At 37.0% G+C, this 26,997-nt stretch overlaps 3 protein-coding genes across 11 annotated transcripts in view; 2 read left to right on the forward strand and 1 right to left on the reverse strand.

Moving 5' to 3' along the window:
* On the reverse strand, positions 1 to 19,157 carry LOC116177903 (odorant receptor 67a-like). Of its 9 annotated transcripts, XM_031497073.1 has the most exons (6): positions 18,746 to 19,157; positions 18,556 to 18,650; positions 1,379 to 1,569; positions 650 to 1,329; positions 340 to 600; positions 1 to 293 (listed from the first exon to the last, which is right to left on the reverse strand). In XM_031497073.1, the coding sequence occupies exons 2-6, from the start codon at positions 18,588 to 18,590 to the stop codon at positions 237 to 239; spliced, it is 1,224 nt and encodes a 407-aa protein (XP_031352933.1). In that variant the 5' UTR covers positions 18,591 to 18,650; positions 18,746 to 19,157; the 3' UTR covers positions 1 to 236. The 9 variants fall into 9 exon arrangements, with proteins under 9 accessions (XP_031352933.1, XP_031352932.1, XP_031352935.1 ...); XM_031497072.1 differs by having other exon boundaries at positions 18,556 to 19,157; XM_031497075.1 differs by lacking the exon at positions 18,556 to 18,650 and having other exon boundaries at positions 18,746 to 19,156.
* LOC116177902 lies at positions 6,472 to 8,079 on the forward strand. Its single transcript, XM_031497067.1, has one exon. It carries the CDS (start codon positions 6,640 to 6,642, stop codon positions 8,056 to 8,058), a length of 1,419 nt encoding a protein of 472 aa, XP_031352927.1. The 5' UTR covers positions 6,472 to 6,639; the 3' UTR covers positions 8,059 to 8,079.
* The window catches only part of LOC116177901 (monocarboxylate transporter 14-like), a 14,259-nt gene continuing 2,360 nt past the window's right edge, over positions 15,099 to 26,997 (forward strand). The window contains exons 1-2 of the mRNA XM_031497066.1: positions 15,099 to 15,252; positions 25,670 to 26,851. Coding sequence (XP_031352926.1) covers positions 26,067 to 26,851 — 785 coding nt within the window. The 5' untranslated portion in view covers positions 15,099 to 15,252; positions 25,670 to 26,066. The remainder of the gene's footprint in view (positions 15,253 to 25,669; positions 26,852 to 26,997) is intronic.

Here is a 26,997-nt window from a genome sequence, read left to right on the forward strand (position 1 = left end):
CAATCTGTGTTTTTGAAATTGACATAACGTAGGTATATGAAAAACGCCTTTAACTTTTATTATTTGCAATCGGTATCATTTTTTATGTAAATGTTTGCTCAATTTATGCTTATGTTTTGATTACCTTACTGCACTCGTGATTGTTTGTGTTCCAACATTTTGCCAATAGTGGATTATTGGTGATTAGATTGTGAATTGTGCTGCGTGTAAAAACCCACAGTACCTGGGCCTGTGCCTCATTTTTCATTAACGCTTCTCAAAACCATAAAAGCCGAATAAGACGCTCGAATTATCTACAAAGTGTGAACTAAATTCGGAGAAATAATTCATTTGGATTACCGAGACGAATGTTGGGAGAGAAATTTCTATAAATTTTCCAGCTTTCAGGATAACCGGCCTTTGTCCTCTCACCATAATCAAGTTGAGACCTTTCTGATAGCGCAGATCGCTTCCGACGAAATTCGCCTGAAATGCGTACTTTGCCACTTGCTCGCTTTCGTGGGCCACTTGATGACTCCAGAAGCACAAGATGAACACCGGAAATATTGCCGAAGAGGAATCGGTGAAGCATTTAAGAAACCGGACGTTAAACGCAGATAGCTAAAAAGTGCTAGTATTAAGGATGGAAGGTAAACAGCTAGCCACGTACGATGGACGCGTGGTAAACTTGGAAACAGGTAACTGCTAATGAAAACAGGAAAATGATCAAGGTCAGCATATTAATGGTCTTCTCCACTTCAGATGTAACATCGAGAATGCTCAGGTGATACGAGATTGCTTCGTTTAGTGACTTTTGGAGATACTTCCAAGGCACTTTGGAAACATCAACTTCGTCGCCGGCCACACCTCGAACTTTCTTCGTCATAATTCTGTGGGCATTTTCAGTAACTTGGCTCAGATTGTTCTGCAGGATCTTAAACTGAACGCTTGCGTGGCCCAATATTTCAGAGATAATCAATATGACCGAACAGTGGGTGAGACCGATCACCAGGACGCACGTGATTTGGTAAAGCCAGGTTATCTCGAAATAGGGGCTACGCGTAACGTCCAAAACTGTCAGTGGACCATACGTAAACTCCCAGTCACGGTAATCGCTACTTCTGACCCTTTTGATTATCGTCGCCACAATCGACATTCCGACGGTACTGAAAACCGATCCCCAGCAAATGTTGGCCTGCCTCCCAGTCACAATCGAAAAATCTTTCAAAAAGCTCTCTTCCACTTCGCCTCCACGCTCAAAATTGGGAGTAAAGGGCGCACATTCCAACTTTCTAAATAGAGCTTTCAGCTTCTGCCTGTTCCACATGACGACGAAAGCCTCGCAGCACACTGAAATGGTAAATTTTGCTTAATTCGCTTTACCGCAACTTACCCGTACCCATGATCGTGGCCAGCTCGTAAATCAAAAGATCTGCGACAATATCAAACTCGTGCTTAAATAAATCGCTGAAAGCGATAACCGGATAACCGAACAGAAGAACGTTGCAAAAGAACGCGTAGATCCTATAAGACACTTTTTCGTTGTCCGCAAACGAAATGCCGATTAATCGCAGCATTAGAAGTTCGCGCCTGAAATATACATCACTTTTGGTCGACATTCTGATGATTACGTTTAGGGGATGGGGGTGGAGGTATTTATACATAGTAATTAAAAAAATCATGACGGATTTAGATTGTATAACTGGCGTATAATTACCGTAATTTCAATTTTGAGGTAATTATAGAGGAGGCGATTCGTGTTGATGAAAATCTAGTTAATAATGCAATAGTGGCTGTAGTCGTCTTGGGAACTATAACTATCGTTATTTTCTTTTTTTTTAGTGTTGAAACGTTCTGGACAACCATGGATATTTCATTTTTTGTCACCATTACTACGAGCGACCTTCCTAAATCTACAGATGTTCGAATGGGTTTCCGAGAATAGAGCCATTACTTTTTGAGCATAGTTTTTTTCTAGAAGTTGTAATTTTCATTTCGCTTTAGAGGTTTCTATTTTGACTCTTGTTGTCAATGAAGAAAAAAGTAGTGAAACTAAGACTTTTTTATTGTACAGAATTTGTCTCGCTTCATGATTAAAATAAAGCATTTTATAGGTACAGTTGACCACTCTCTATTATTGACACTATTGCATTATTGGTTTTAGTCGCAAGGCAATTGCCAGTGAGTTTCTCTGAACCGTGAAAACATTGGTTTTCTTCACAACTGGAGAGGAGTATCGCAGGGGTTTGTATTAGGTCCACTTTTACTCAACACGTTTTCTAATAATTTAAAGAAAACTGTAAATCGAACTTTTACTCACACTCAAATTCCTCTGTAGACAAAGCAACTAATGCATGTAAATTGATTAATGAAGACCTTGAGTCGATACAATAAAACCTCGAATAAAACCCTCGGAAAAACATAATCCAAAATTATATTTTCCCTACCAAGACACATTTTATATTATACGATAGAATTCGAGCGAGATTAAAATGCTCTACCTAATCCTAAATTAGTTCTGAATCATAAAAATATAGCATTAAGTGATTCAGTAAAAAAAACCTTTAAAAAAACCTCCTCCTAAGAGAGTATTTCAAAAATGTCTGGTCACTCCAACCATTTCCATTGCCAAGGTTCATTACGCAACCACCAACACCATTTTTTGCTGATGGCAAGCATAGTGTGCGTTTATTTGGATATCACCAAACGTGTCTAGCTATGCAATACTTGTAGTAATGCATCCGTTGTTGGCCGAAGACTTTCTAGTGGACGATTTTGGTCTCTAGTTGAATAGTATAGTAGTAGTACCGACGTACCTTTCAAATATGACCCAGAGCAAGAAGCACATACGGGATATGTTTGAGCATTGTATTTCCTTTGACGTCTTTACCTGACGTTGTTACAACCTGTACGTTTGTAATGGTACCTATCTATTTCCAAGTAGCTCTTCTTTGTTCCTCGAAAAATGGCACGTGATCTAAGGCAGAGCCCCTAACGTTAGTTGTAAAAAATGCAAGTTGCAAAACAAAGAACTGGTTGGGGTACAAGCAACATGGAAAATTACATAGCCTTGGAAGGTAAATTCAACATTTAAAAACACAACATGTGGAAATTAGAAGCATAGATTCTGAACCTAAGAATTTTTGTGTTCGTTTCGCCCATGAAACAGGCAATAATGAGCCCTGGTTGCAGAGTATTTCCAGCCTATATAGTTGAGAGTCGAGAACAGTCCCAGCATCAGGTGTCGTAACTAATGTGATTACAGTTATTTACCTTGACTGTCTCTTCAAGGCGAAAAGTGTTAATAATTCGAAATTTCGGCAAGTTTAACAGAGTGGTCAAAGTTTACAAATTTAACTTGGATCGCTAAGACTAGGTAACCGAAACATAAACATAAATTGAGCAAACACTTACACCAAAAACGTAAACGATTTCAAACAAAAGGTTAACGGCATTTTCCATGACAATTTCAAAAACAAAATTGAAAATTATAAAAAGTATAAAATGTGGCATACAAATATAAAGAAATGCAAAGATTACTACATGAAATCATGCATGAAATAACACAATAACAAACTGCACGACGCTTTCGTGACAAAAGTAAAAACGAAGATCGCGGTACGTAACCAACGTTGGTTCTCTCGAAAATGTAATGTGTGTATCATCATAGGTTGTAAGTATATATACAGGGTGGAATCTCTTAATCGGAAAATTTTACCTGGAATTAGGTTCTAATCTTCGTCTACAAGGCGAAGGTGGCTCTATGGAGATAATTTCCCGCTCTTGGCTTCATTTATTTCTTCGGTGTCCACCTAATGGACCGATTGGATCAAGGTTGTCCGATCTAACTGGCACATAGATTCTGCGTCCGAGGCTGCCCGTTATTCCCACTATTTACACTTATATTTATACGTACCCCATTTTGTCTTCTGGCTTCTTTTAAATTGTATAGAAAAAGCCGTTTCAAACGAGATTTCAAACAAGAAAAGTTAACGGTATCAAATGCGTGATTCTGCATTGAGCTTAAATAAAGTCAATTTCAAAAACAAAGATGAAAATTATAAAAAATATAAAATGTTGCATACAAATATAAATAAAAGCAAAGATTACTACCTGCAATCATGCAGTAAATAACACAAAATAAGAACAAACTGCACGACGCTTTCGTGACAAAAGTTAAAACGAATATCGCGGTACGTAACCAACATTGGTGCTCTTAATCGGAAAAATTTACCTGGAATTAGGTTCTCTTGAGAGCGAACTAATATCTGTTCAGAATTAACATAATTCTTAATGTATGCACGTTATAAAGTATTCGTATTCGAGGGACGGGAACATAATTTACGCGAATATTACGATAGCCCATTTTTTGGGTACCATAGCATTAAATTTTCTTTAATTACACTACGACGCTAGTTCAAATGTCGAACGAGGAAAACGACGACGAAAAGTAGCATAACTACAACGCGAAAGAACAAATACCTTTACTGTTTATGCACCCGCAGAGATCTCCAGATGCTTTTCGGTTGTCGAATGGGTTGGATCCGTCTCCTTGACTTGGATAAGGTTAAAAGCACACGGATCGACGAGACTTAAAGGTGTGGCTACTCGTTAAGGAGCTCCACTGTAGAAATTTTCAACTTTGTTTTCTTGCTTGCAAACGCTGTGAAAATCTTCGTCTGTAAGGCGAAGGTGATTCTATGGAGATTATTTCTCGCTCTTGGCTTGATTTTATTTCTTCGGTGTCCACCTAATGGACCGATTGGATCAAGGTTGCCCCCGATCCAACTGGCACAGAACCTGCGTCCGAGGCTGCCCGTTATTCCCACTATTTACACTTATATTTATACGTACCCTATTTTGTCTTCTACCTTCTTTTAAATTGCATAGAGAAAACCCGTTTCAAACGCGATTTCAAACGAGAAAAACGGTATCAAATACGTGATTCTGCATTGAGCTCCAATAAAGTCAATTTCAAAATCAAAGATGAAAAATTATAAAAAAATATAATTCGATTCCACCCCTACAGTTGAAATTCGAGATCACAACAATTTTCGTTCCCAACCCTCGCTGACTGACTATTTACGACGAGAAGTGTTAGTTTACAAGCAACAAGGCACTACACGTATCAAGCAATTCGATAATTTCCACAACTTTAAACGAATTACCAAAAATATAAATTAATCTTTGGGCCAAGACCATATAATAATAAAAAATTAAAAACCATACATTAAGCAATCATTTACACCAAAAATGAAAACGATTTCAAACAATAAAAGCTAACGGCATTTTTTAAACACGTGATTCCGCATTGGGGTTAAATCATGTCAAATTCAAAACAAAGATAGAGAAAATTATTTAAAAAAAAAACATATTAACAGAATAAATTACAAAGAAATGCAAATATTACTACCTGTATTAATATGTTTTATGTATTGCTCCATGTATAAGTTTAAGTAATGTCAATAATATCGATTGTTGCTAAAACAACTAAAGAAAAAAGTAAAAAATATAAGTTTTAGCAACAATCGTCGTTCGATATTATTAAATAACACAAAAACAACAAACTTGAACTACACGATGCTCTCTCCGCGAAAGTTAAGACGGCTGTAACGTAAGCAGCATTTGCGCTCTTGAGATGGCGCAGACAGCTTTCCCCTTCTATAAATTCGCGCGGCGTGTGTTTTGTAAACGTTATGTAGACAATAATTGGGTCGAAATACCGAAAACAATGACAGGAGACCCTTTTTATCAGAAGTTTTTGAATTTAGTAGAGTAAATCGAGGGGGGGGGGCTATTTACGAATAAGAACGGAATTTGGTTTGAGTTTATTCGATAATGGAAGTGGTGTTCCTTAAATAACTGAGACCAAGAACATAGGGTGCTAGCTGGTCCCCGACGGTTGGAAAAGTCTTTTGCATAAAATTTCTGTACGAAAAAATTTTCACTTTATTATTTCAATTAATTGTGTGTTTATTCGAACCCATTAATTTATTGAGTATTGAGAATTTTCTATGTAGCAGATGGCGGAAGTAATAATCTGTCGAAACAAAGGAAATGAGTGCATCTTTTCAGACAGACAGGGAACAGAAGACAGATCAGATTTACACGACCATCAGGGACACATTTACCTTTTCATTCAACCCTATGCCTATGCAAGGGTTTCTTTTTCGACACCCTTCTATTATTGCGGAAGTCTGACACAACATTTAAGGTGGCCGTTCACATATCGTACTTTCTTCCGGTAAGTACCTATACATAAACAAAAAAGTGGAATAATAGTCTTGCCAATTTGGATCTACCCCCTTCCATGCAAAGATGTAGTGCTTGTGTATCAAAATTGACAATATTCTTGTAAATGTCGATTAGAAGTAGTCGCAAAGTTGAGATAACGTGCTGCATAACTACGTAGAATGTTTGTTTCGATAACGAGCAGTTGCAGTTCGTAGTGTTCTAAATTTAGAGACCTGTCACGACAGTTATTAAGTCGAATCGATCTGTGGCTTTTTCATAAGCTTCCCCCAGTTCCTGAAAATGTAAATGGGTTATCAATTGAGATTCGTCAATAAAAAAGACGTTATTTGCTTAGCAACCGTCTCGAGGTGCATGCAACAGAGTTGAAAATCCACGTATTCGCCTTGACGACCGCGTTGAGGTAAGATGTACGAGAAAATTCAGAAAGTTCCGAATTCTGCTTTGGAACATCTTCAGTGCGCTCTGTGCAAGAGGTACTTATCGTGTAGTCCTTTAAGTGTAATGACTGATGGTGGGACTCGGTGCGGAAGATGCTCCGGTGAAGAAGGGTGCATTAGAGTTTTCGCGCTAGAGGTAATTCTGGCCAGGTTTGCTTTTCCCTGCATTTTCAAAGAGAGCGGATGTAAGCAAACGGTGATGTACAACGAGGCGATACAGCATGAAGCGAAGTGCGATTTTCGTTCCCTCCTCTGCCCTTTCTCATCGCACGACTGCAATTGGAAGGATTCAAGGGAGCAACTCCTTTCACACATCACAGAATCTCATCACAACCGCATCAAAAACTCCTCCATCACTCTTGAACTCGGCCAAAACTCTTCCGACACGTTCGCGACAATTAAGGAGAAAGCCCTATTTATCATCGGTTTCGTATACGATTCTACAGAGAGCATTCTGAGATACGACGTGCGCTACTGTGCGAATGAGGCTACGGACTCTAGCGTAAGGATCCAACTGTTGAACTATGTTGATCGTGATTGTAGCATCAATTTAAAAGCGACCAACTGCCACAACTTCGATGAAACATTCAGCGAACCCCAAAACGATTCCACCCTCAACATAAATAATTACCTCAGCAACTTAGAAAATCCCCCCACCATCGTCGTTAATTTATCTCTCACGCAATCGCTCCCTTTGCCACATATCTCTGGAGGCGATTTCCTAAACTCGTTAAAGTGTAGTGAGTGCTTCAACTATCTCATTCCGCCAATATTCGACTTGGACGAACAACTTATCTGCGCAGACTGCGGAAGGACGAATCCCAGATGCGTTCCGTCCGAGAATGAGGATATCAAACGACTTGTCGCCGATGTCCACTACCCGTGCAGATGGAGAGAATGTGCCACGGTCGTAAAAAGCGACCAACTCAAACTGCACGAGCTGCACTGCGTTCATCGCTCCTTTGACTGCTTCTTTCCAACTTGCCGCAAAGGCTTCCGATTAGACTCGGCGATCGACCACCTTCTCTCACATCGCGCCATCTTCATGCCCATTGGAATCGAGTACACTCACAAATTCGCGCACACCTACAACTTTAAGCACCTGTTCACCATCAGAGAGGGCGTAATCGTGGTGATCCAACATAGTAACGTTAAATCGGAGGAGGCGAACTTGCACAGGGTCGCTCTGTTCTCGTCAAATCCCACGCCGGTAACGGCCACCATCGATTTTGAGCATTCGCACTGTAAAATAAAGTCGAAGCTGTTTCTGCTCGTCAGCGACCATAACACTGAAGTGAGTTTGGATCAACTGCCACCATGCTTTAAGGACAGTGACGAATTGAAGGTTGCCCTTAACGTGGACGAGCTTGAAGAACCCAACTTTTAGATTCTTAGTCTTTTAAATGTATGCATGGATAATAACTTTTACATATCACTGATAATAAATTGGAATTTACACATATGTATTATGCTTTTCGATTTCGTACCCAATACGTTAGTCTATTATTTTGACCGACAATGAATCATTGGTCATCCATACAGCATATGCGTGTATGCAAAGATAATAGGTGTATGTATTGTGTAACTTCAACTTACCCATAGGTAGTGGCAGGTCCATTTGTTATTACTATTCCGATATGTAGGTAATGTAATTAACCCCACCGAGTGCAGCGTTAACTTTTTTTTACCTCACGTCATGGATTAAAAATAAACAATTCTCTAAAACAAACTGCAACGCGTTATTGTTGACGTGCAGAATAAGAATGAACAAAATAAAGTACCACAACGGTTAAGCGATTCTAGGTCGTATCGCTTACGTCAAAGAATGTTAATTGAAGTGAATTTCGCTCGCATCCAGTTTTTGTTTAGTAATGTTGTTTACGCCTACCTGATGCCAATTAAACCGCCGTTCTAAAAATGTTATTAAATCCAATCCAATCCAATATAATTGTTTCAAGCTGCAAGCATACTGCCAGGTTTCTTCAGCAACCTGTGAAAGGTCATTTTCGGCTACGCGAAAAGTTATGAACTGGTTAAGAACAACAATGGCTCAAGACCGTTTCCATAATATTTCTCTTTTATATATAGAAAGAGATGCTCTCGATTCCGAACAAATTGTTAATAAATTTGCGAAAAAACTAGAAATAGTATATTAAGATACAAGTGTATAATCAAGTCTTTAAAGCACGCGCAACGAGTTTAAGGGCACGACGCAAAGCGGAGTGCCTTTAACGTTGCAAGTGCTTTAAAGACCAATTATACACGTGTATCTTATAGTATTTTTTATTATACCTGCAGTATAATTTAAAAATAGGAAATACAATGAAGTCATATTGACGTTATACTCGAATACATGTCTAATTAAGTGGGCTGGGTGTTCGTAATTTCACGATTGCCATGGAAATGTCACTTGACGTTTGCTTATAAAAATTATCGTCTTTGTGAATTAAACGATTTCCGTTGAAAAAGATAATACACCGTCCATTAAATCGGTTGTTGTAAAATCTAAACAAACGTTGGTAGGTGTAAAATCCAACTCCAGTAAAGCCTATTACAAAGAATATGAAAAGTTGTTTGCATGGATTGAATAAGAAGTTACTTACGAATAAAGTCTTAAATGCATCCATAATGCTGGCATATATGAAGGAAATGTCAAAGGTATTTAAATCTTCTATATTTTGGTGCATTCATTCAAAACTTTAAAGCAATGCTGCGATTAAAAAGTGGAACAGATTTGGAAGCATACCCTAAATTACGCGCGTTTGTGAAAGCTTCAACCAAAGGATAGGTACAAAAGCCAAAGAAATGTTCTGCATTTACAGAAAGCGACCTAAGAGGATTTTTTATTTCATCCAGATGACAGTTTCAAAAGTCATACTTGAAGTATCGTTACTTAGCAACTTTAAAGCACGTGTGTTTTAAAGGCCCTTTTTCGCACGCATTTGAGTGTTTAAAACGGAGATTGTGATTCAGGTATAATAAAAAATACCTTTTTCTACGAAAGTGTAGAAACACGATTGTTTTTGTAGGTAAATTGATTGTGAAAACAGGTCTTTGAAACACTAGTGCGGCAAAAATATTTTCTGCACGCATTTTCTACACGCTAATAAACATATGCGAAGTAACTCTTTGTAATTGTATTGCTTTATTCACAGTTTCGTTGTATAAGACAGACAATATGGTAGAATTTTCTTTGCCTTCTGCTACAGAAAACGTTCTTGGGACATGATTCTTGGAGTCAGGAATCGTTAAGTATCAATAAAATTGCATCTTGTTCTGTGAAATCCGTTACAGTCATTTTACAACGTTCGCTCCGACGGCAAGCTCCAGCCACTCCAAGGACGAGAGCAACCTGTAATTAAATTATGCTTATTTATGATTTAAAAATACAATAAGAAATTCACAAACCTTCATCATTACAAATGTTTCATCAGGCGCTTCTCTCAAAAACTTAGCGATTTGTTCTCTTATAAAAAAGCTCCTTTCCGAAACGCTGCTTACACTTTTGGGGTAGCAATTCATGCGAAACCGCATTAGCCATTTCCGCAACGTCCGGCGGGGTGCACATACCTTCTTCATCTTCAGTTTCGTCAAAATCTATCTTAACACTTCTTCACTACGCCACAAATTGTTTGACTTAAATTTACGATTTTTCAAACAATTATGTTTTGTCATGGCAACCGGCTTACTGGATCATTTACAATTGAAACATCCAACTACGATCAGACTATACGATTTTTTGTCGTTATTTGGCTAGTTAAAATTTCTAATTTCTAGAGAAGAATTTTTCACTTTCGTAGAAAAAATAGTATGAAACACGCATGCCGAAACGGTCATTGAAAAACTCGTATAATAGGAACACTCGCTATACTCGTTTTTCAATAATACCGTTTCTGCACTTGTATTTCAATGTACTATTACGCCTGTAGTAACAGCAATAAAATTTACTTCTTGAATTTTTTTAATAATAATAATAAACATATAATAGGCTAATGACCTTAGCTGTCGATGCCTTCAATAAAAAAAAATAAATAAATAAAATAAAATAATTTAATAAATTTACATTTGGTAATGTCTTAATTAATAATGTGAATGTGATGCTCAGAATTCAGAACGTTTATAGGAAACAAGATGCGTTACCGAAGAAATAAACTCGAATCTTCAGTAAAACTTGAACCGGATATAATGCACCAACCATTAAAGAAACAGCACTTAAACGTATCTGCATCTCAGTCATCTAATAAAAGCTAAAATTTTCCGAAGCATACAAATACCACCACGCCTCATACAATTTGTTATAATTGTTGGGAGTCGGGACCTTTCACGCGTGTTTAAAAGAAATTTAATTTTCTGTTTCATTTGTGGTAACCTCAATTTTTATTACTCTCAGTGCCCAAAATGTCAGTCAAAAAACTAGGAGGTAGGAAGAATAAATTCGGCCGTTCTTTCTCGCCAACCATTTTACAAAATACTAAAGTGCAAGTTTTGGAAATTCGGCTAGAGCAGTTTGTGGTGTTCGTGATTTAAACTTTATCCCTTTATCTTCAGCAATGCTGATTCACGAAAATAAAGCTTTAGATAAAATGCTACACGCGCGGAATTGTACGACCATCTACCTCGACATGGAATTCGCCAATGGTGTTGGTTAAGAAAAAAGAGAGCGGAGAGTACCGATTAGTTCTGACGGCAGATCACCTACAAAGACAGATGCATATCCCCTTCCTTACGTTAATAGCATTTTAGACAGAATTCGAGACGCGCGTTATCTATCTTCTATAGATTTAAAGCAGGCGTTCTATCAAGTGCCTCTTCATCCCGATTCTCTTATGAAAAAGCTGCATACCATTTGGTATAGCGAACGCACTGGCCACACAATAAAGACTAATGGATAACATTTTAGGTCTAAATATTTTTTGTTATTTGGACGATATTATTATAGTTTCTCGCACATTTGAGGAACATATTGACACTTTAAGAGGTCTATTTAAAACTCCAGGATGTCAGTAATAATAATAAAATTTTTATTTGTATTTGAATAATTTATAAATTTCCATTTGATGTGATAAAAAAACTTGGTAGTTCCATTTCAAAAAATCAAGTTACCTGTGTGACTTTATTGACCAAGGAATCGAAATATGTAATAATATACAGGGGGTTCCATTTGAAAAAATGCAACTTTGATATAAATCATGCTGTATCACAATTGCAATTTCGTTGAAAATATTTTTAGATTGTAGCCTTAAGGGTCAACATGCCTCGACAATAAATTTTAAATATGGGCGTTAATAAACCCACGATCTTCCACCCACACACTAATTGCCCACCCTGATACACAATATATTTACATACTATTCATGAAGTAAGGTAAAATGGGGTAAAATTGACATATCTTTGTAATTAATTTTTTTTTATAATTTGGTAAGTAGCCCTGCTTTTTTGGCAGAATTTAAGGTACGTCTGTCGTCTATCCTCTTTATGATACACATGGTATAAAACGAAAAATTTTTATTGATTAGAAAATTATGATTTTTATTTGTTTTAGGTATACATACACTGTCAATGTTACCCTACCCTAGGAAAACATTGACCCCTATCAAAGTATCGTGTATATGTCAATGTTTGGCATAAATAGTGTAAATTGACTCGCCTTTGATCTATAATAATGCAACATTGACAGAAAAATAAAACAGTATTTGAAATTTGAAAATATGTCAATGTTACCCCATTTTACCTTACAAATTCTCAATAGAAGCCTTTTTTCTAATCATTATCGACTAATCGAATTAAAAATGAAATTTATAAATTATTCAAATACAAATAAAAATGATACAATGTAAATAAACAAGACCGCGTACAAAATATTCTCATAAACAAATTTTCTAGAAAACACAAACAATTATGCTTTAATTGACGTATTAATTGATGTTTCCACTCGATATAATCGGCACGTTGTTCAATAATGAGCTTTGATTTTTTATTTTTCTACATAATACTAACATTAGGGTTAGTTTTTTTTTGTCATATTATTATTACTTAGTTATAAGGAAACATTTCGTTCAGTAATAAAAGGATTTTTTTGTATTCATGATTTTGGCAAAACTATCGCGACAAACAGAGGTGAATTTGGTAGAGACCTGCCCAATGTCAGTAGAAATAAAGTGTCCAAAGTCCCCATGGATCCCATTTATGCTAAAAAAAAGTTACTCAAGGTCTAAGCTCAAACTTTTTATCTACAAAAATGGTCCTTAAACTTTGTTCCTAGGAATCACCACTCCTAAGATATCGCCATGCTAAAAGTTGAAGGATTTACCTTCTGCATCGTCACAATGGTGATTGACTTAAAACGACTGACAGTTTCCCCTGGCACTTCATATAAGTAAAAAGGCCTATTTGTGTCTCATGCGTTTATTAAGAAGTAGACATAGGGATTTGCGTGTATTTTTCCCTATGTCGACTTTTAAATGACAAAAGCACTTCTGAAGGGCGCCTATAATTTCATGCAACCAAAATAACTTCTTAAAACGAATAAAGATCTGGCTGTCAGATTAATTAATTTGAATGTTATTCAACTGAAGAAAAAGTTGATATTGTCAATTGGTACAGTGTCGGGAACAGTTTGAGGAACAACAGCAACAATATTTAAAATAATTAATATCACAGTGAGGTCTTTATTTGTTTTAGGAAGTTATTTTGGCTGTTCTACCAACCAACCCTCTATACATGTGAAAATATCCATGCCCGAACCCAGATTCGAAGCAGGGACCCTTAGTACCACGGTCCAGCTTCAACTGAACTGCGCCACACCACACGGGCCGGCACACAAGACCCAAAAGGGCTGAATCGCGCATGCGCAGGTGTGCGAGGGGTATCTGTGCTAGCCAAAGAAAATTTTTAGCGCATTTTTTAAGAATTAAAAAAAATTTGCTATTGTTTGCGTTTTGTTCGTCCGTCCGTCCGTCCGAGCCCACTTCTGCGCTTTTGAACTACTTTTAGAGTCCTGGAATGTTTTGCAATGCGTAGCCTATACTCTCGAGGTGTGGCAGACAGTCATCAAATTTCGCTGTCTCAAGGAGGGAGGGGGCATAAATTATTTCCCGAGATACTGTTTTTTTTTAAGTAAAACGTACATATAACTTTTACATATACGACAACTTAATGGTGCCAACTAAATTTTTTGAAAAGGGGGGGGGGGCGGGGTTGAACTCACGTTCTACCCTTCATGGTACTCTAATAAAAGGTCTCGACGAAAGAAATTAATTTCTACCAGCCATTGTCCTCCTCGACCCCTTATCGTGATCGGATATAATTCATTGTATCTTAAGAACGGCTTGTCGGAGGAGGGTACCTAGGTACTCACAAAGGGCGATTCGGACGTCTGGAAGAAATATATCTATTGGCGATGTCAAAACTTTAAGAGCGAATATCTGGAAAACGGTTTGCCGGAGGAAAGAGGTAGGTACTCATAGAGAGCAAGTCAAAACTTTCAGTGCAAATATCCGCAGAACGGAGTGTGGGAGGAGGGTAAAGCGCCCTTTCTATAACCTTTAGGTACAAGTCTAGGTAATAAAAATTGTTGCAGTTTTCATGTCACTGATTATAAAACAATGTGCAAGAAGGTACTTTGCTTTTTGTTGGTAGCATCCCAAAATAAATTCCATTGTCAAGTACAAAAGCAAGAATCCTTCAGAACTCAAGAACAAGAACAGTAAAATACTAACGGTAGAACAATCATTTGCGAGTTGACACTTTTCAAAGAGCTACTGAGGTTACTGTTGTACCTATATAAATATAATATACCTAGGCATCGATTTAAATTGTCTCATAGGTACCTGCCTACTTAGAGCAGGTACGTGCAAACGTTAACTGTTCGAGAACAATAATAATTGAATGTATCTTTAAAATTTGGTGAAGACGTGTCTGTTATCCACAAGCCCTTTATTTAATTAGTATTGTGACTTTTTTCTCCCTTGTTCCAATGAATTGGGTTGGTCCTTGTACGGAAGCTGCGCTTCAGTGAGCAACTATGCTAGCGACGCTTGGGTCATTGTACCAAGCTAAAGTCATGTAAATATCAAGGTAAAGTTGTAAAATGCAGTATGTATATAAACAATTCATGGTTAACTCAAATTTGTTAACATTTGAACTGTTTATCGTAACAAGTTTCGTACCCTATTGACCTCTAAATGATTTTAGACTATGTCCGATCTTTATATTTCGAAAGATGGCACGATTTTCATGTTTTGAGTGTTACCCAAGGGGGTTTATATAGAATTTAGGACAATGCGCAATGATCTACTAAACTGACAAACAGAACGTGCGAGATGAAAACGCACTGTTGGTTGCCTAAAGAGTAAGGTCGGGAAAATTCAATAGTCTACGTCTGGAGGATTACAGCTTTGCGCTTCAGTTCACGCATACCTCCCCCTTTGAAAATACCTCCACTTCATCGTGCAATATACCAGGAACGAAACTTCGCTTCCTGATCAGTTCAGCCTGAAAGTCTGCAACTTGTGCTCCCAAAATATTCACTCCCTCACAGTAAATTTCGCCCCAGTGAGAAGTATCGAGCTTTAATAAAGAGGTACGATGACTTTTATTGTAATTTTAGCAATTAACTGGGTCTGCGGGGCGGTCACTGCTTCCGTTGATTATTTGAACGCGACTCGTAGGAAGGTTGAGGCTGGTCAACAAATCGCAATTAATTTTAATTATTAAAATTAATTACGTAACTGTGTTTACGGACTATAGATTAAAATAATCAATAGCGTGGTATTTTGTTATCAATCGTTTACTATTTTTTCCAAACGATCAATGCTACACTTTCACTTTTAGATGCACTTGAAAAAAGATCAATGCTAGAGCGTATTTAAGTTGAATGTTTGCCTATTTTTAGGGGAGGTATTTTCAGTACGCGCAAATAGTTAAAATTGTATTCCAAATGGGAATTTTCCATTACGTCGCAATTCCATCGGTTTACGGGATCAAAGCAGATTTAACCTGGTTTATTTACTATTTTTAATATACTTACAGCTATAACAGCTGAGCGATATAAATGAATAAACATGTAAAAATTTTGCATGAGCGATTGATAGTCTGGGAATCTTTTTGCTGCATACAGTAATATACACAAAACACTTTGTTTGTGTTTATCATGGTTCGTCGATAACTTAATCTCAGTTACTTCCTAATAAATAGCGTCTAGAACAATTTAAAATAAACATTTTGCAATATCTGTGATTGTGCTAATTGGCAGCGAACAGCGCATTGTGCAGGTATTTGATTAGGTATGCGAGTTTGTTTTTTTGTTGACTTAAACTAATCAGGTTTATAAAACATCGCAAATGTTTTTGGCTAAGTAGATCCTTTTCATAATTATATGGTAACTTTTGGGCCAAAAACGTTCAAACTGGAAGATTTCTACTACCTAACTGATTCTCTACTAAAGCCGCCATCTTGAAAAAAATGGCGGCTGCCGCTGTTCGGCATGTTATCGTCTCGGAAAACTCGTCATGTCACGCTAGTTTTAAAGAAACCATTTCTGTAAAGAACATAAACTTTCCTTTTAGCATTGATTATACCCACGTATAATCAATGCTTTTAGATAGGTTTTCCAATAGATTTGAAAAATATTGTATACATTTCCGTCATGTATTTGTCACTTTTTCCTCGAAAATCGTGATTACGAACATTTAAAAGACGACCCTTTCTGAAGATGCCTATAAAAAATGCCAAATTTTATGTTTATGTTATAAGATAATCCCCGACCGAATTTACTTTGTGTAAGTTTAGCAAATGACAACCAGAATCATATCAATTAAATTTAAATTAAACTGTCCAATGTCCATACTAATACAAAATAAATCCCCATAAGTATATCAAAACTTTTACGTTAAAAAATGAACTTAAACCCCAATAAATCCTCTAACTCAATAATGATTTAATAAATTAATGTCCTGAATTTCACAACAGTTCCCCAAAAATAAAATGCTACCTCAAGCAAAAACTCGCATCGATAATGAAAGTACCAGTACAATATAAAAGCAAATCGTGCCTTTAATGTAGTTTACGCTGTCGCAAGAAAACGAACCAGGATAAAACAAAGAACCCCAAACCCGAGTCAGATGCCTAAAGGACTGCTGGTAACCAACTTCAAAATCGTCTACAACTCTACATTAACATACACAACTGCTTCGCAAGGAAGGCAGTGTACTTAACCAAAAGAATAACGCGTTCAAAATGGATCATATATCGACAGAGGTTACAATGAATTACGGACAAAAAAAGACCTTCAAAAAGTTACAGCTCGATATTGATGGATGTATGATAATGGAAATACATCGGCACTGTACGGCGCATGTCTCGATCGGTACGCGAAATAGCAAAGTGCGATATCGACGAAAAAGTTTTAAAAAAATCCTACAATCCGAGTGAATCTAAACCGTCCGGGGACACACAGACACGTAAAAAAATTCATCAAAATCCGTCCAGCCGTTTAGAAGGAGATCAGTCACAAACACACGTACAGTAGAATTTTATATTAAGATATCCTTGAAGACGCAACCAAATTATGAATTTCGAATAATGGCAACGTTTTACAAGAATCGCCGTTGATTCGTTCCTTAAAAAGGAATTATCCAATTAATTACTATCTTCAGTATTTTAAGTCCAGTTGACCCAATAACCCATTGTGATGTTTCACAATGTATTAGGTTACCTCCACCTTGGTTGCGCCAATGATGTTAATTTTTATTACTAACTCGTTGACTTGTGGCTGCTCATTAGGTTAGCATGTTGTATGAAACTTGCCTTTTTTGCTTTGGTATACACAAAATTTAATTTAGGTAAATTTATGATATGACAATTTTGGAACTTTGCGCTCGGATAAAGCGCCAAATTTGAATGTACCATCAAGATCAAAATCGATACATTACCTGAATTATATCTTTAAATCAATCAATACTGTCAAATACATCGGCTGCTTTATTTATGATGCAAACGTTATATACTTCCTATAAATTAAATAAACAGTTCCATGTAATCTTCCTAACTCAATACACAATTTGAACGAATGAGCCTCAATGAATTTGATAAACAAATCATGTGTTTATTGTGCTTTGGACGTTCAAAAAACAACATTTATCGCCAATTCAGATGTAAAATAATACATTTGGTAGTGCTGTTGATGTCTACCAATTTACAGACGACTATCCAAATGTAAATGGTATCATTTAAAAGAAACCCAAAAAGATCATGTGCACGGGGGGTATCGAACATCATAAATGCAAGTGGAAAACATATGATACGTCCATTTTGTACATAAAAACATATGTGCGATCAATTGAGATAAAACAACTCGTAAATTGATAAATTGCATGTAAACAAGGACACATACAAAGCATAGTTCTACTCCAAGCATCGACTTCAATGAATTTAACACGGAAGTACTAAGTGACAAATGTCAGCCGTAAGTATTCAAGTGAAAGTAGAGCATCGCCCATATAAACGCACGCATATTAAAACAGAAGAAGAGTTAATTAGAGGGCCCCCCCTTCTCGTATAGCTAGGCGCAAGTTCTGCAGCCTGCACGAGATTGAAAAAGAAACATATACAGCGGCAATCGGACTGCGTGAAGACCTTTTGCGCGGAAATAAATGGTTAAATCAAAGATCCAGAGCGACATCATACTGACAATCCACTTAAGAGTGAATACATAAACTTTAGCCATACAAATAGTCATACAGTCACCTGTACAGTATAACATCTACATAAACAAAAGCTGGAAGCTTCAATATCAGCATTTAATGCAAAATGTAAATAATAACAAATTGTGACATGAAATTAAATGGTTAATAGTTAGTGCAAGATAGAATAAAATGATTACTACCTGTAAGTACACTTCCAGAACGCTAGACCCTCCATATATTGTACTCAAACCCAGATCTGCATTGGATTGGAATACCGTTAACGAACGCTAACTTTCTTTCTTACGCGCATATAAATACGATATAAACGATTGTTCATAGAAACGTTAACGTAATTCAGTTTATTTAATATACGTAGAATGCAAGACGTACCTTATCGCAAACCAGCTGGTGCTGCAATTGTGTCGTCACACGAAAATGCAGATAAGCGGCTCAAGTTCCCACAATTTACGGAAAAGTATCCTCCTTTCAGTCTTACATCCTTTTCACCAATCTTCGATTTGAATTGCAAGTGCTTCATAAATAATATCAGCAAAAGTTTTCCATGTAATGACGGTCCTCCTCGTACCTGAACTCGATTGGCGTTGAAAATTGTTTCTATTCGTCGATCAATGATTGATGTGTATGGAAAAGCACCCGTGGGATAATATTTAGTACATTTTCCACTAAATATAACTAATTAGACGCCACATAAAAATATACTCGCTCGCCTTGCCTACTTCACGCGTCTCTCTATTGAATGCGAATGAATACGCGCGCACGGCTCATTTACCCGCGAAACCGAAACACGTGTCTAATTTCGTTTACAAATGAAAAATATACCTATTCACTGTAACGTTTTTATATACATGGTAATTCGAAAATACATATTTAGGAACTATATCAATACCCACACCATCGAGATTAACCTAATAACCTCCAAACAAAAAGACCGCTAGCTGGTCTGCAGGTGTCTTGATGAAAAACAGGTGTCGATGCGTGAAAGTAAATGGAATATTCCCGTTTGTGGAATGTAATCTCGAACCAATACTGATACTATAGGTGGATTTTGTACGAAAAATTAAAACCCCCAAACCATTAAGAAGGTTACGCATAAAACAATGAATTTCAAGCAACAATTGATCTGTTCAACTTCAAAAAACGTAATTAGTCAACTAAATCGGGATCCACAGAATATAGATTCAATCGCCAGAACAATTATAATTGGATATTGCAATTGGTTTACACCCTTCTTGCTTAACGTGTCGAGCTAAGACATGCGTGTACTCGAATGCTCGGAAAACAAAAATGAAAATCCAGGAACGCGCCCTGCGACTCGCGTGTGCGCCATAATTTAGATATGCCAGCGAATCTCAAACAATTATTTACAGTGACCGTGAATCAAAAGTAACTAATCCGTACTTACGAAACGCCCTGTTCCCTAGCTGTCAAGGCGAGACGGATTATAGAAGCTTATTCAACACTTTGCCTAAAAAGAGTCAGAAACAAATCTTCTACTAGGGCCATAACTGGTCTGTCTTTAAGACACAAACTTAAAAAATGTATTTTTCAAATTCGGAACCTAAAATGCACCCTCTCATTTGACCAACAAACCAGGCACCAATGGATCTTAAAGTGTCGCTAAACGGAAACTGTGGCACATTTGGCACAATTTGATAACAAAATAGAATCAAGACCGAGATCAGGACTATTTAGACCTCAGAGCTCCAGTTGTGACATAAAGACATAAAATCGACCACACAACTTTTTAGCGCATTTCCACAAAAATAAAAAAAAAATGCGCTATTGTGGCCACTTTGTCCGTCCGTCCGCTAACTTTGCGACGCTACTAGTTTTTTATCTTAAGAGCTATTGTTCTACTTTTTTCGCTATTTGGTTCGTTAGGGTGTCGAGTCTTGTACCAAGGAAGGAATTTTTTCTGTACCGCTTACAAAAAAAGTTATTGTAAAAAAAACAAAAAACCGTTTTTTACATGTTCCATAATTTTACACTTTTGCCGTTTATTAACGATCCTAGAGATCGTTTATAATTTTGCATTGCTATCTGTCGCCTGCCGGTTGGTCTCTCCGTCTGTTCCTTTGTCTGTCTGTCCATCTATCTGTCCGTGTGAACGATAACTTTGTTTAGAAATGTTCGATCGCTTTTACATCTCCGTTAGTTATGAACTGAATTGCATGAAATTCAATATGGGCATAGATTTAGCCATATAATACGCAATGCCAAAAGTTGAATCGAATCGATTCAAAATTCACAGTGCCCTTTTCGCATTTCGACCATTTGTAAACCGAATTGCAAACTTTTTTACTTATAAAAGTATATGAATGAAATTTGATACATAGGCACTTGGGATAAAGGAAAATCAAACGCCAATTTCAAAATTTGGTTTTGCGCATGCGCAGTGCCAACTTTTTTATTTATGGAAGAATTTAAACGAAATTTGATACATAGGCACTTGGGATAAAGGAAAATCAAACGCCAATTTCAAAATTTGGTTTTGCGCATGCGCAGTGCCAACTTTTTTATTTATGGAAGAATTTAAACGAAATTTGATACATAGGCACTTGGGATAAAGGAAAATCAAACGCCAATTTCAAAATTTGGTTTTGCGCATGCGCAGTGCCAACTTTTTTATTTATGGAAGAATTTAAACGAAATTTGATACATAGGCACTTGGGATAAAGGAAAATCAAACGCCAATTTCAAAATTTGGTTTTGCGCATGCGCAGTGCCAACTTTTTTATTTATGGAAGAATTTAAACGAAATTTGATACATAGGCACTTGGGATAAAGGAAAATCAAACGCCAGTTTCAAAATTTGGCTTTGCGCATGCGCAGTGCCAAGTTTTATATTTATGGAAGAATTTAAATGAAATGTGATACATAGGCTCTTGGAATAAAGGAAAATCTAGCGCCAGTTTCAAAATTTTATTTTGCGCATGCGCAGTGCCAACTTTTTTATCTATGGAACTATTTAAGTGAAATGTGATACTTAGGCGCTTGAAACAAAGGAAAATCTAACATTAGTTTTAAAATTTAGGTTTGCGCATGCTTGTTCCAACTTTCTTATTTAGAAAAGCATTGAAATGAAATTCTTCTCATAAACTGAAATTGAAGTAGCACGTCAACAATGGATTGCCCATGTGCAACGCTATCTTTTATATTTGTGGCCGGACTTTTACGATTTTAACAGAAGTTGCATCTTACAAATGGGAAATGAATGCAAGTGGAAATGCGCTTTATGTAAATCGTTTACGATTACTTTTTAACTTGTTAAAATAGTGCTAGGTACCTACTTACTTGATGGGTAACCTACATACTTTTTTTGGAATACAATTAGTATAAACAGTATCGACACAAATTTGTGGAATGGACCCAATTTCCATTTTGTTCTTCCGATCTGTGCATCGACGCAAAATGGGGAACAAAAAAGTGTCATCCACAAATTTCTGCTTTGGTAATTTTACTTGTTTGTGGTTTTATTTTGTGTCGATATGTCATCAACAGGAGTAGGGAATATTGTTTTGAAATTGTCGCAATTGAGGTATTCAAGGGAACAATTAACATAAAAGGAATAAATAAACAAAGACTGGTGTATAGTTAATTAGGTACCTATTAAATTATTCATTATCACTGTTTAATATTCCTTAAATATTTACTTAAGTCAATAGTACTATTAAATTTTAAATGTTTATCTTCTTGAGGCTGTGGACAGGTCCTACCTATTTGACGTACCTACTTATAAGTATCTTATCATATCATGTAAAAAGTGTTCATCAAACAAGAAGTTTCAAAAAAACAGATAAGGAGTCTGTAGTCAGGTTGGACAAGCAAATTGTTGATAAGTAGTGCTTCTACTTACGTTACGATCCCATTAATAAAGTAGACATGCAAAATGAAAAATGCGGAAATGAGTTAATGTCCAGCCAGGCCTATATCAACAACAGGCTAGCTTTTTGTATCTAATTAAATATTCATAGAAATAAAGCATTGGCTCAGGTCCACGGATATGATATTGTTGAATAAAATAAATGATTTAGAAGTCATGGTTTATTTATCCTTTGAAATTGCAGTGGCCGAAAAGATACTTATTAAAAAGATTACGATGCCGATATCGTTATTTAGATAAAAGTATGATACTCCACGCCTACGTTGCTCAGGAGAGGATGTTCAACGAAAAAATTAATTCTAAAATTTTGAAACTAATTGATTTGGCTCGCCGTTTCTTGTCGTCCATGGGATTTGCTCAATCTCCGAGTAGAAAGCGTTCAAAACGTTTTCTTTTCATTAGTTGCTGGTTGATTTTAAGATTTTAAGTTTAAGACATTTTAATACTAACAATCCTTTTTTTTATTATCAATAAAAATGTCAACGTACCGAGCATTGGACAGTCCACCGATCGTATTCGACGCTCCAATATACGTCCGGTCATCATCTTCCTCTCAGAGTGAAAGTTGCGAGGATTCTTTGTGAAATTACCCACCGAGGTATTTCGTTGGCACATTTTTTTTAAAATGGGCAACTTTTCCACACTTGCAAGTATGGTCCTTAGCTGGACAAGCATTTCGTGGGTGTCTAGGACCCCCACAATTCCACCACACACCTTTGATAATATCAGTCGTGGATTCCTTTGGTGGAAACTTGAATGGATACGATCAACTTCTGATGATGAAGATTTCGATTAAAGCTCCTCTAGTTCATAAGTTTATTTCTTTATGGATTCCTCCTGTTTTGCCTTTTGTACCTATAGCTTTCTCTAAAGTGAGGTCAGCGTCCTCTTGAAATTGAGAGGTTACCATAATTTTATCTGAACGAGATCGTCCCTAAGATCCCGAAAAGCACAGCATTCCCCATCAAACTGATTTATTGGTGAAAAACTGTTCAAAAATCTTGTCCGTTTTTCTGGTTTCGAGAATTAAATTCAGCACGCCCATAAATTATATTCCGCTTCGTCAAATGCGGCCTTTACCGTTGTTTTATAGTTGAGTTTTTCCTCGGGAAGTTGGGAGCAAGTCAGTATATCTTCAGCATTCTCCCCCATACAATAAACTAAAGAAGTCTCTTGTTTTTCTTCTGGCTCCTGAACAAACCCCGACGCCTTCCGGTACCTTTCGAACCTTTTAAACCATTTTTCCCAATTTTCTGGGCGCTGGAAGTCAAATTGAGTCGGTGCTTGGAACGTGATGGGTCTACGGGCGACCGATGAATTATCTTACAATTCACCAAATGATTCACAAATGTGCTTCTTCTTATTTTTCTTACGGCTCATACTTCCGCCATGTAGAATAATGAACAAACTAAAGAAAAACGTTTCCAAGTTAAGGATGTCCATAATGGGGATCTCCGAAACCATAGAAGATACGACGATGATCAAATTATGGAAAAGTTGCGGCATTCAACAGTTACTATCATGCTTTAAAGAAAAACTAGAAAATTCGGATTATTATTCCAGAAAAACCGAAATTTAATATTATTTGACCAGATACGAAAAAATAAAAACCATTATTTGAGCTGTACAAGACACCGTTTGGGACATATTCGATACAACGTTTTGGTTCAGAGAAATCATCATCAACTTTATTTTTTTATACGCCATACAACAAAAACAAAAGGTGAAAACTGTTGGTTTCAACAGAACGGTGCCCCCGCGCACTACTCCATAAATCGTTAGAGAGTACTATCGGATTTATTGTCCATTTTCCAGGAAATTTATCTGATAGGCATTTTCGCTGTGCGCTGGTGCACCATCCTGTTGAAACCAACAGTTTCCAACTTTTTTTATGTGTACCGTGTATCGTTGTTTTCGGAATAAAAATGCTACTCAGTACAGTGTGTATTTTTTTACGGGCCATATAAAAAAATAAAGATAATTTCTCCGAAAGGAAACGTCGTATTGATAATCTCTCAATGGTGTCGCATAGCTATATAAAGCTCAAAAAGTGGCAATGAGAAGTGTTTTTTATTTATCTGTATCTGCTCAAATAAGATCAGGAAAAAATGTCAATCTACATTTTTAATCTAGTAGTCGCTTACGTCACAAGAAACATCCTGAAACTCTCCATGTTGAAATCTATGAGGCGATGTAACATTATCTTCTCCCTCATCATCCCTGTACTTTCTGTCCCCATCTTGAATGATACCGGCTTTTTTATATTCTCATTGCCTGGTCAAAAACTTTCTGAAAAACGTGCGTACAAAATTGTATCATCCGAAAATGGTAGCATAAACTAAAAATAAAGGAGTAACAGCGACTGTCTTAAGCTGAAAAAAACAAAACTAAATACTCCATTACTTTTTTGGTAAAACCACAATTTGACTGAATTAGTCATTCATTATCCTAAACTCTTGTCTATAACTTAATTGTAGCAGCATTGAAGTAAGGCTATATAGTAATATTACACATAGTTCTTTTCAACATATTTGAAAATTAACCAGTTCTGTACGTATCATGCGCTAGTTTTAATTATTGCCCACCACAAACGTTGTCGCAATGGAACCATTCTCTGGTTAATCTTGTACTAATTTACAATTATTGGTACCTATACTTGGTACAATGCAGGATTTTTTAAATTTGATAAATATCAAAACTGACTAGGTCAGTGTGTTTTTGCCAAAGTTTGTCGCGTGTATTTTTATATTTCTAGTTAAAACTGGTTTAAATGATCTACCACATAGGTACTGCTCTTGGTTCCTAAGAATTTACTGCTATTTCGAGAGGGTATATGCATGTACTCTACCACTCTTAAGTTTTCTTAGTTCGTACAAGCACTTAATTTGATCTAATGAAACGCAAATTTAATTTAGTTTTCCATTGGCATTTTTCTGAAGCGGGCTTCATTTTAATATAGTGGCGTCATGACGTCTGAAATCGATTCGCGCGGCGCCTTTGACGTTGGCCTCGGTCTAAATCATAATAAACGTTATGTTTGTGAACTTTACTGTCTTTAAATGTTCTATTCTTCACTTAACTATTGTCGTTTATTTTTATAACGAGAACCGGTTACATCACGATGTTGTATAATTGTGCCTATCAATTATAATGGGCAGATTTATTATTGTATGCAAGTCAAATTATAACAATAGATGGGAATTGTACAGTAATTCCCTTATGCGACCAAACTCTCGTTAAATTGCTCTTGACGTCAGTCTCATTTCCATATAATACACGAAATATTTAAAAAACAAACTTCGTAATAAAATGAAAATAGAATTTCTTTGGCAATCCTCTTTTTGGCAAAACATTCAGTTCGAAGTATTCGTTTAATGTAGCAACACGTATTGATGAGGTTTTTGTTTCAGACGGGGTGCGTGAATTAAATTGAGGCTCTGAAGCGACCAAGTGCCGAACATTTCGTTTACACGTGCGAATTTTAAAACCCACCGGTTCTTGATGAGCACCAACGTTGTGCCACTCCAAACTGTCTCCATCTCCTCCAAGCGACCAATTTTGTGCAGAGACCCAAGATTAAGATTACAAAGTTGGTCTAAGCGCTGGATGCAGTTTTAAACCTGCTCAATTGGGGAGGCATCTCGAATTCATGCCCTAATCATCGACTTCGCCCAGTTTCACATATTTCAGTATTATTTTAGTATTGCCATTATCTGTCGAAGAGTATTATTTTTTACTATTATTTTACCGTTATCATATGTGTGACTAAGTATTAATTGACAATTGGATATTGAAGAGCAAATTAGTATGGAACCCCACGTTGAAAAGCTAGGAAATGGGACGGCACCCATTGTAAGCTGGGCGGGCTCTCCGGCCCATCTGGCTCCGCCGCCTTATACAGCGATTGAGGAGAAACAGACCGAAGTCACATTTGAAGACAGCGATTCGCTTTACTCTTCAACTAGCACATTGAGTATTGCGGAGAGGAAGTTACGTAAACCGAAAATACCAGACGGAGGATGGGGTTGGGTAGTGGTGTTTGCCTCGCTGATTATATCAATGATCGCCGATGGCATTAGTTTTTCGTTTGGTCTTCTCTACATCGAGTTCTTGTACGAGTTTGGAGCATCTAAATCGGTCACATCTTGGATTGGCAGTTTGTTCATGGCTGTTCCATTACTGACTGGCCCCGTCATGAGCGCACTAGTAGATCGTTTCGGCTGCAGAAAAATGACTATCATTGGCGGAATAGTTTCGGCCTTTGGTTTTGTCTTGAGCTCATACGCACAATCGATCACAATGATGTATATAACATTCGGATTCATTGCCGGGCTCGGATTGGGCCTCTGTTACGTTACGGCCGTAGTCTCCGTCGCCTACTGGTTTGACAAGAAACGATCGCTCGCAGTCGGTCTAGGTGCGTGCGGTACAGGAATTGGGACCTTCGTATACGCACCCATGACCCAACACTTTATAGCCGAGTACGGATGGAGGGGTACCACCTTATTGCTTGCAGGAACGTTTCTTAACATGTGCGTGTGTGGAGCATTGATGAGGGAACCTGAGTGGCTAGCGGTTGAAGAACAAAATAAGTAAGTAGAGAATAACGCTCGGTTTAGACCAAAAGTTGCTATGATAGTGCAAATAATATCCGGAACCCCACGTTTGGGCGCCATTCGAGTTGAGTCGCTTTCTAATTGGCTTCTAACTAACATTTGTAATAGAACAATTGTGGTAC

Source organism: Photinus pyralis, unplaced genomic scaffold (assembly GCF_008802855.1).
Source record: "Photinus pyralis isolate 1611_PpyrPB1 unplaced genomic scaffold, Ppyr1.3 Ppyr1.4_LG8, whole genome shotgun sequence".
NCBI classification, from domain to species: domain Eukaryota; kingdom Metazoa; phylum Arthropoda; class Insecta; order Coleoptera; family Lampyridae; genus Photinus; species Photinus pyralis.

What these genes read in the sequence shown, in the direction of transcription:
- LOC116177903 (XM_031497068.1), bottom strand. Translation starts at nt 1,661, where the DNA reads ATGATTTTTTTAATTACTATGTATAAATACCTCCACCCCCATCCCCTA. An exon ending in CGAGCTGGCCACGATCATGG is followed by an intron (nt 1,330 to 1,378) that starts GTACGGGTAAGT and finishes TTACCATTTCAG; the next exon opens with TGTGCTGCGAGGCTTTCGTC. An exon ending in CTCTCCCAACATTCGTCTCG is followed by an intron (nt 294 to 339) that starts GTAATCCAAATG and finishes CACACTTTGTAG; the next exon opens with ATAATTCGAGCGTCTTATTC.
- LOC116177902 (XM_031497067.1), top strand. Translation starts at nt 6,640, where the DNA reads ATGTACGAGAAAATTCAGAAAGTTCCGAATTCTGCTTTGGAACATCTT.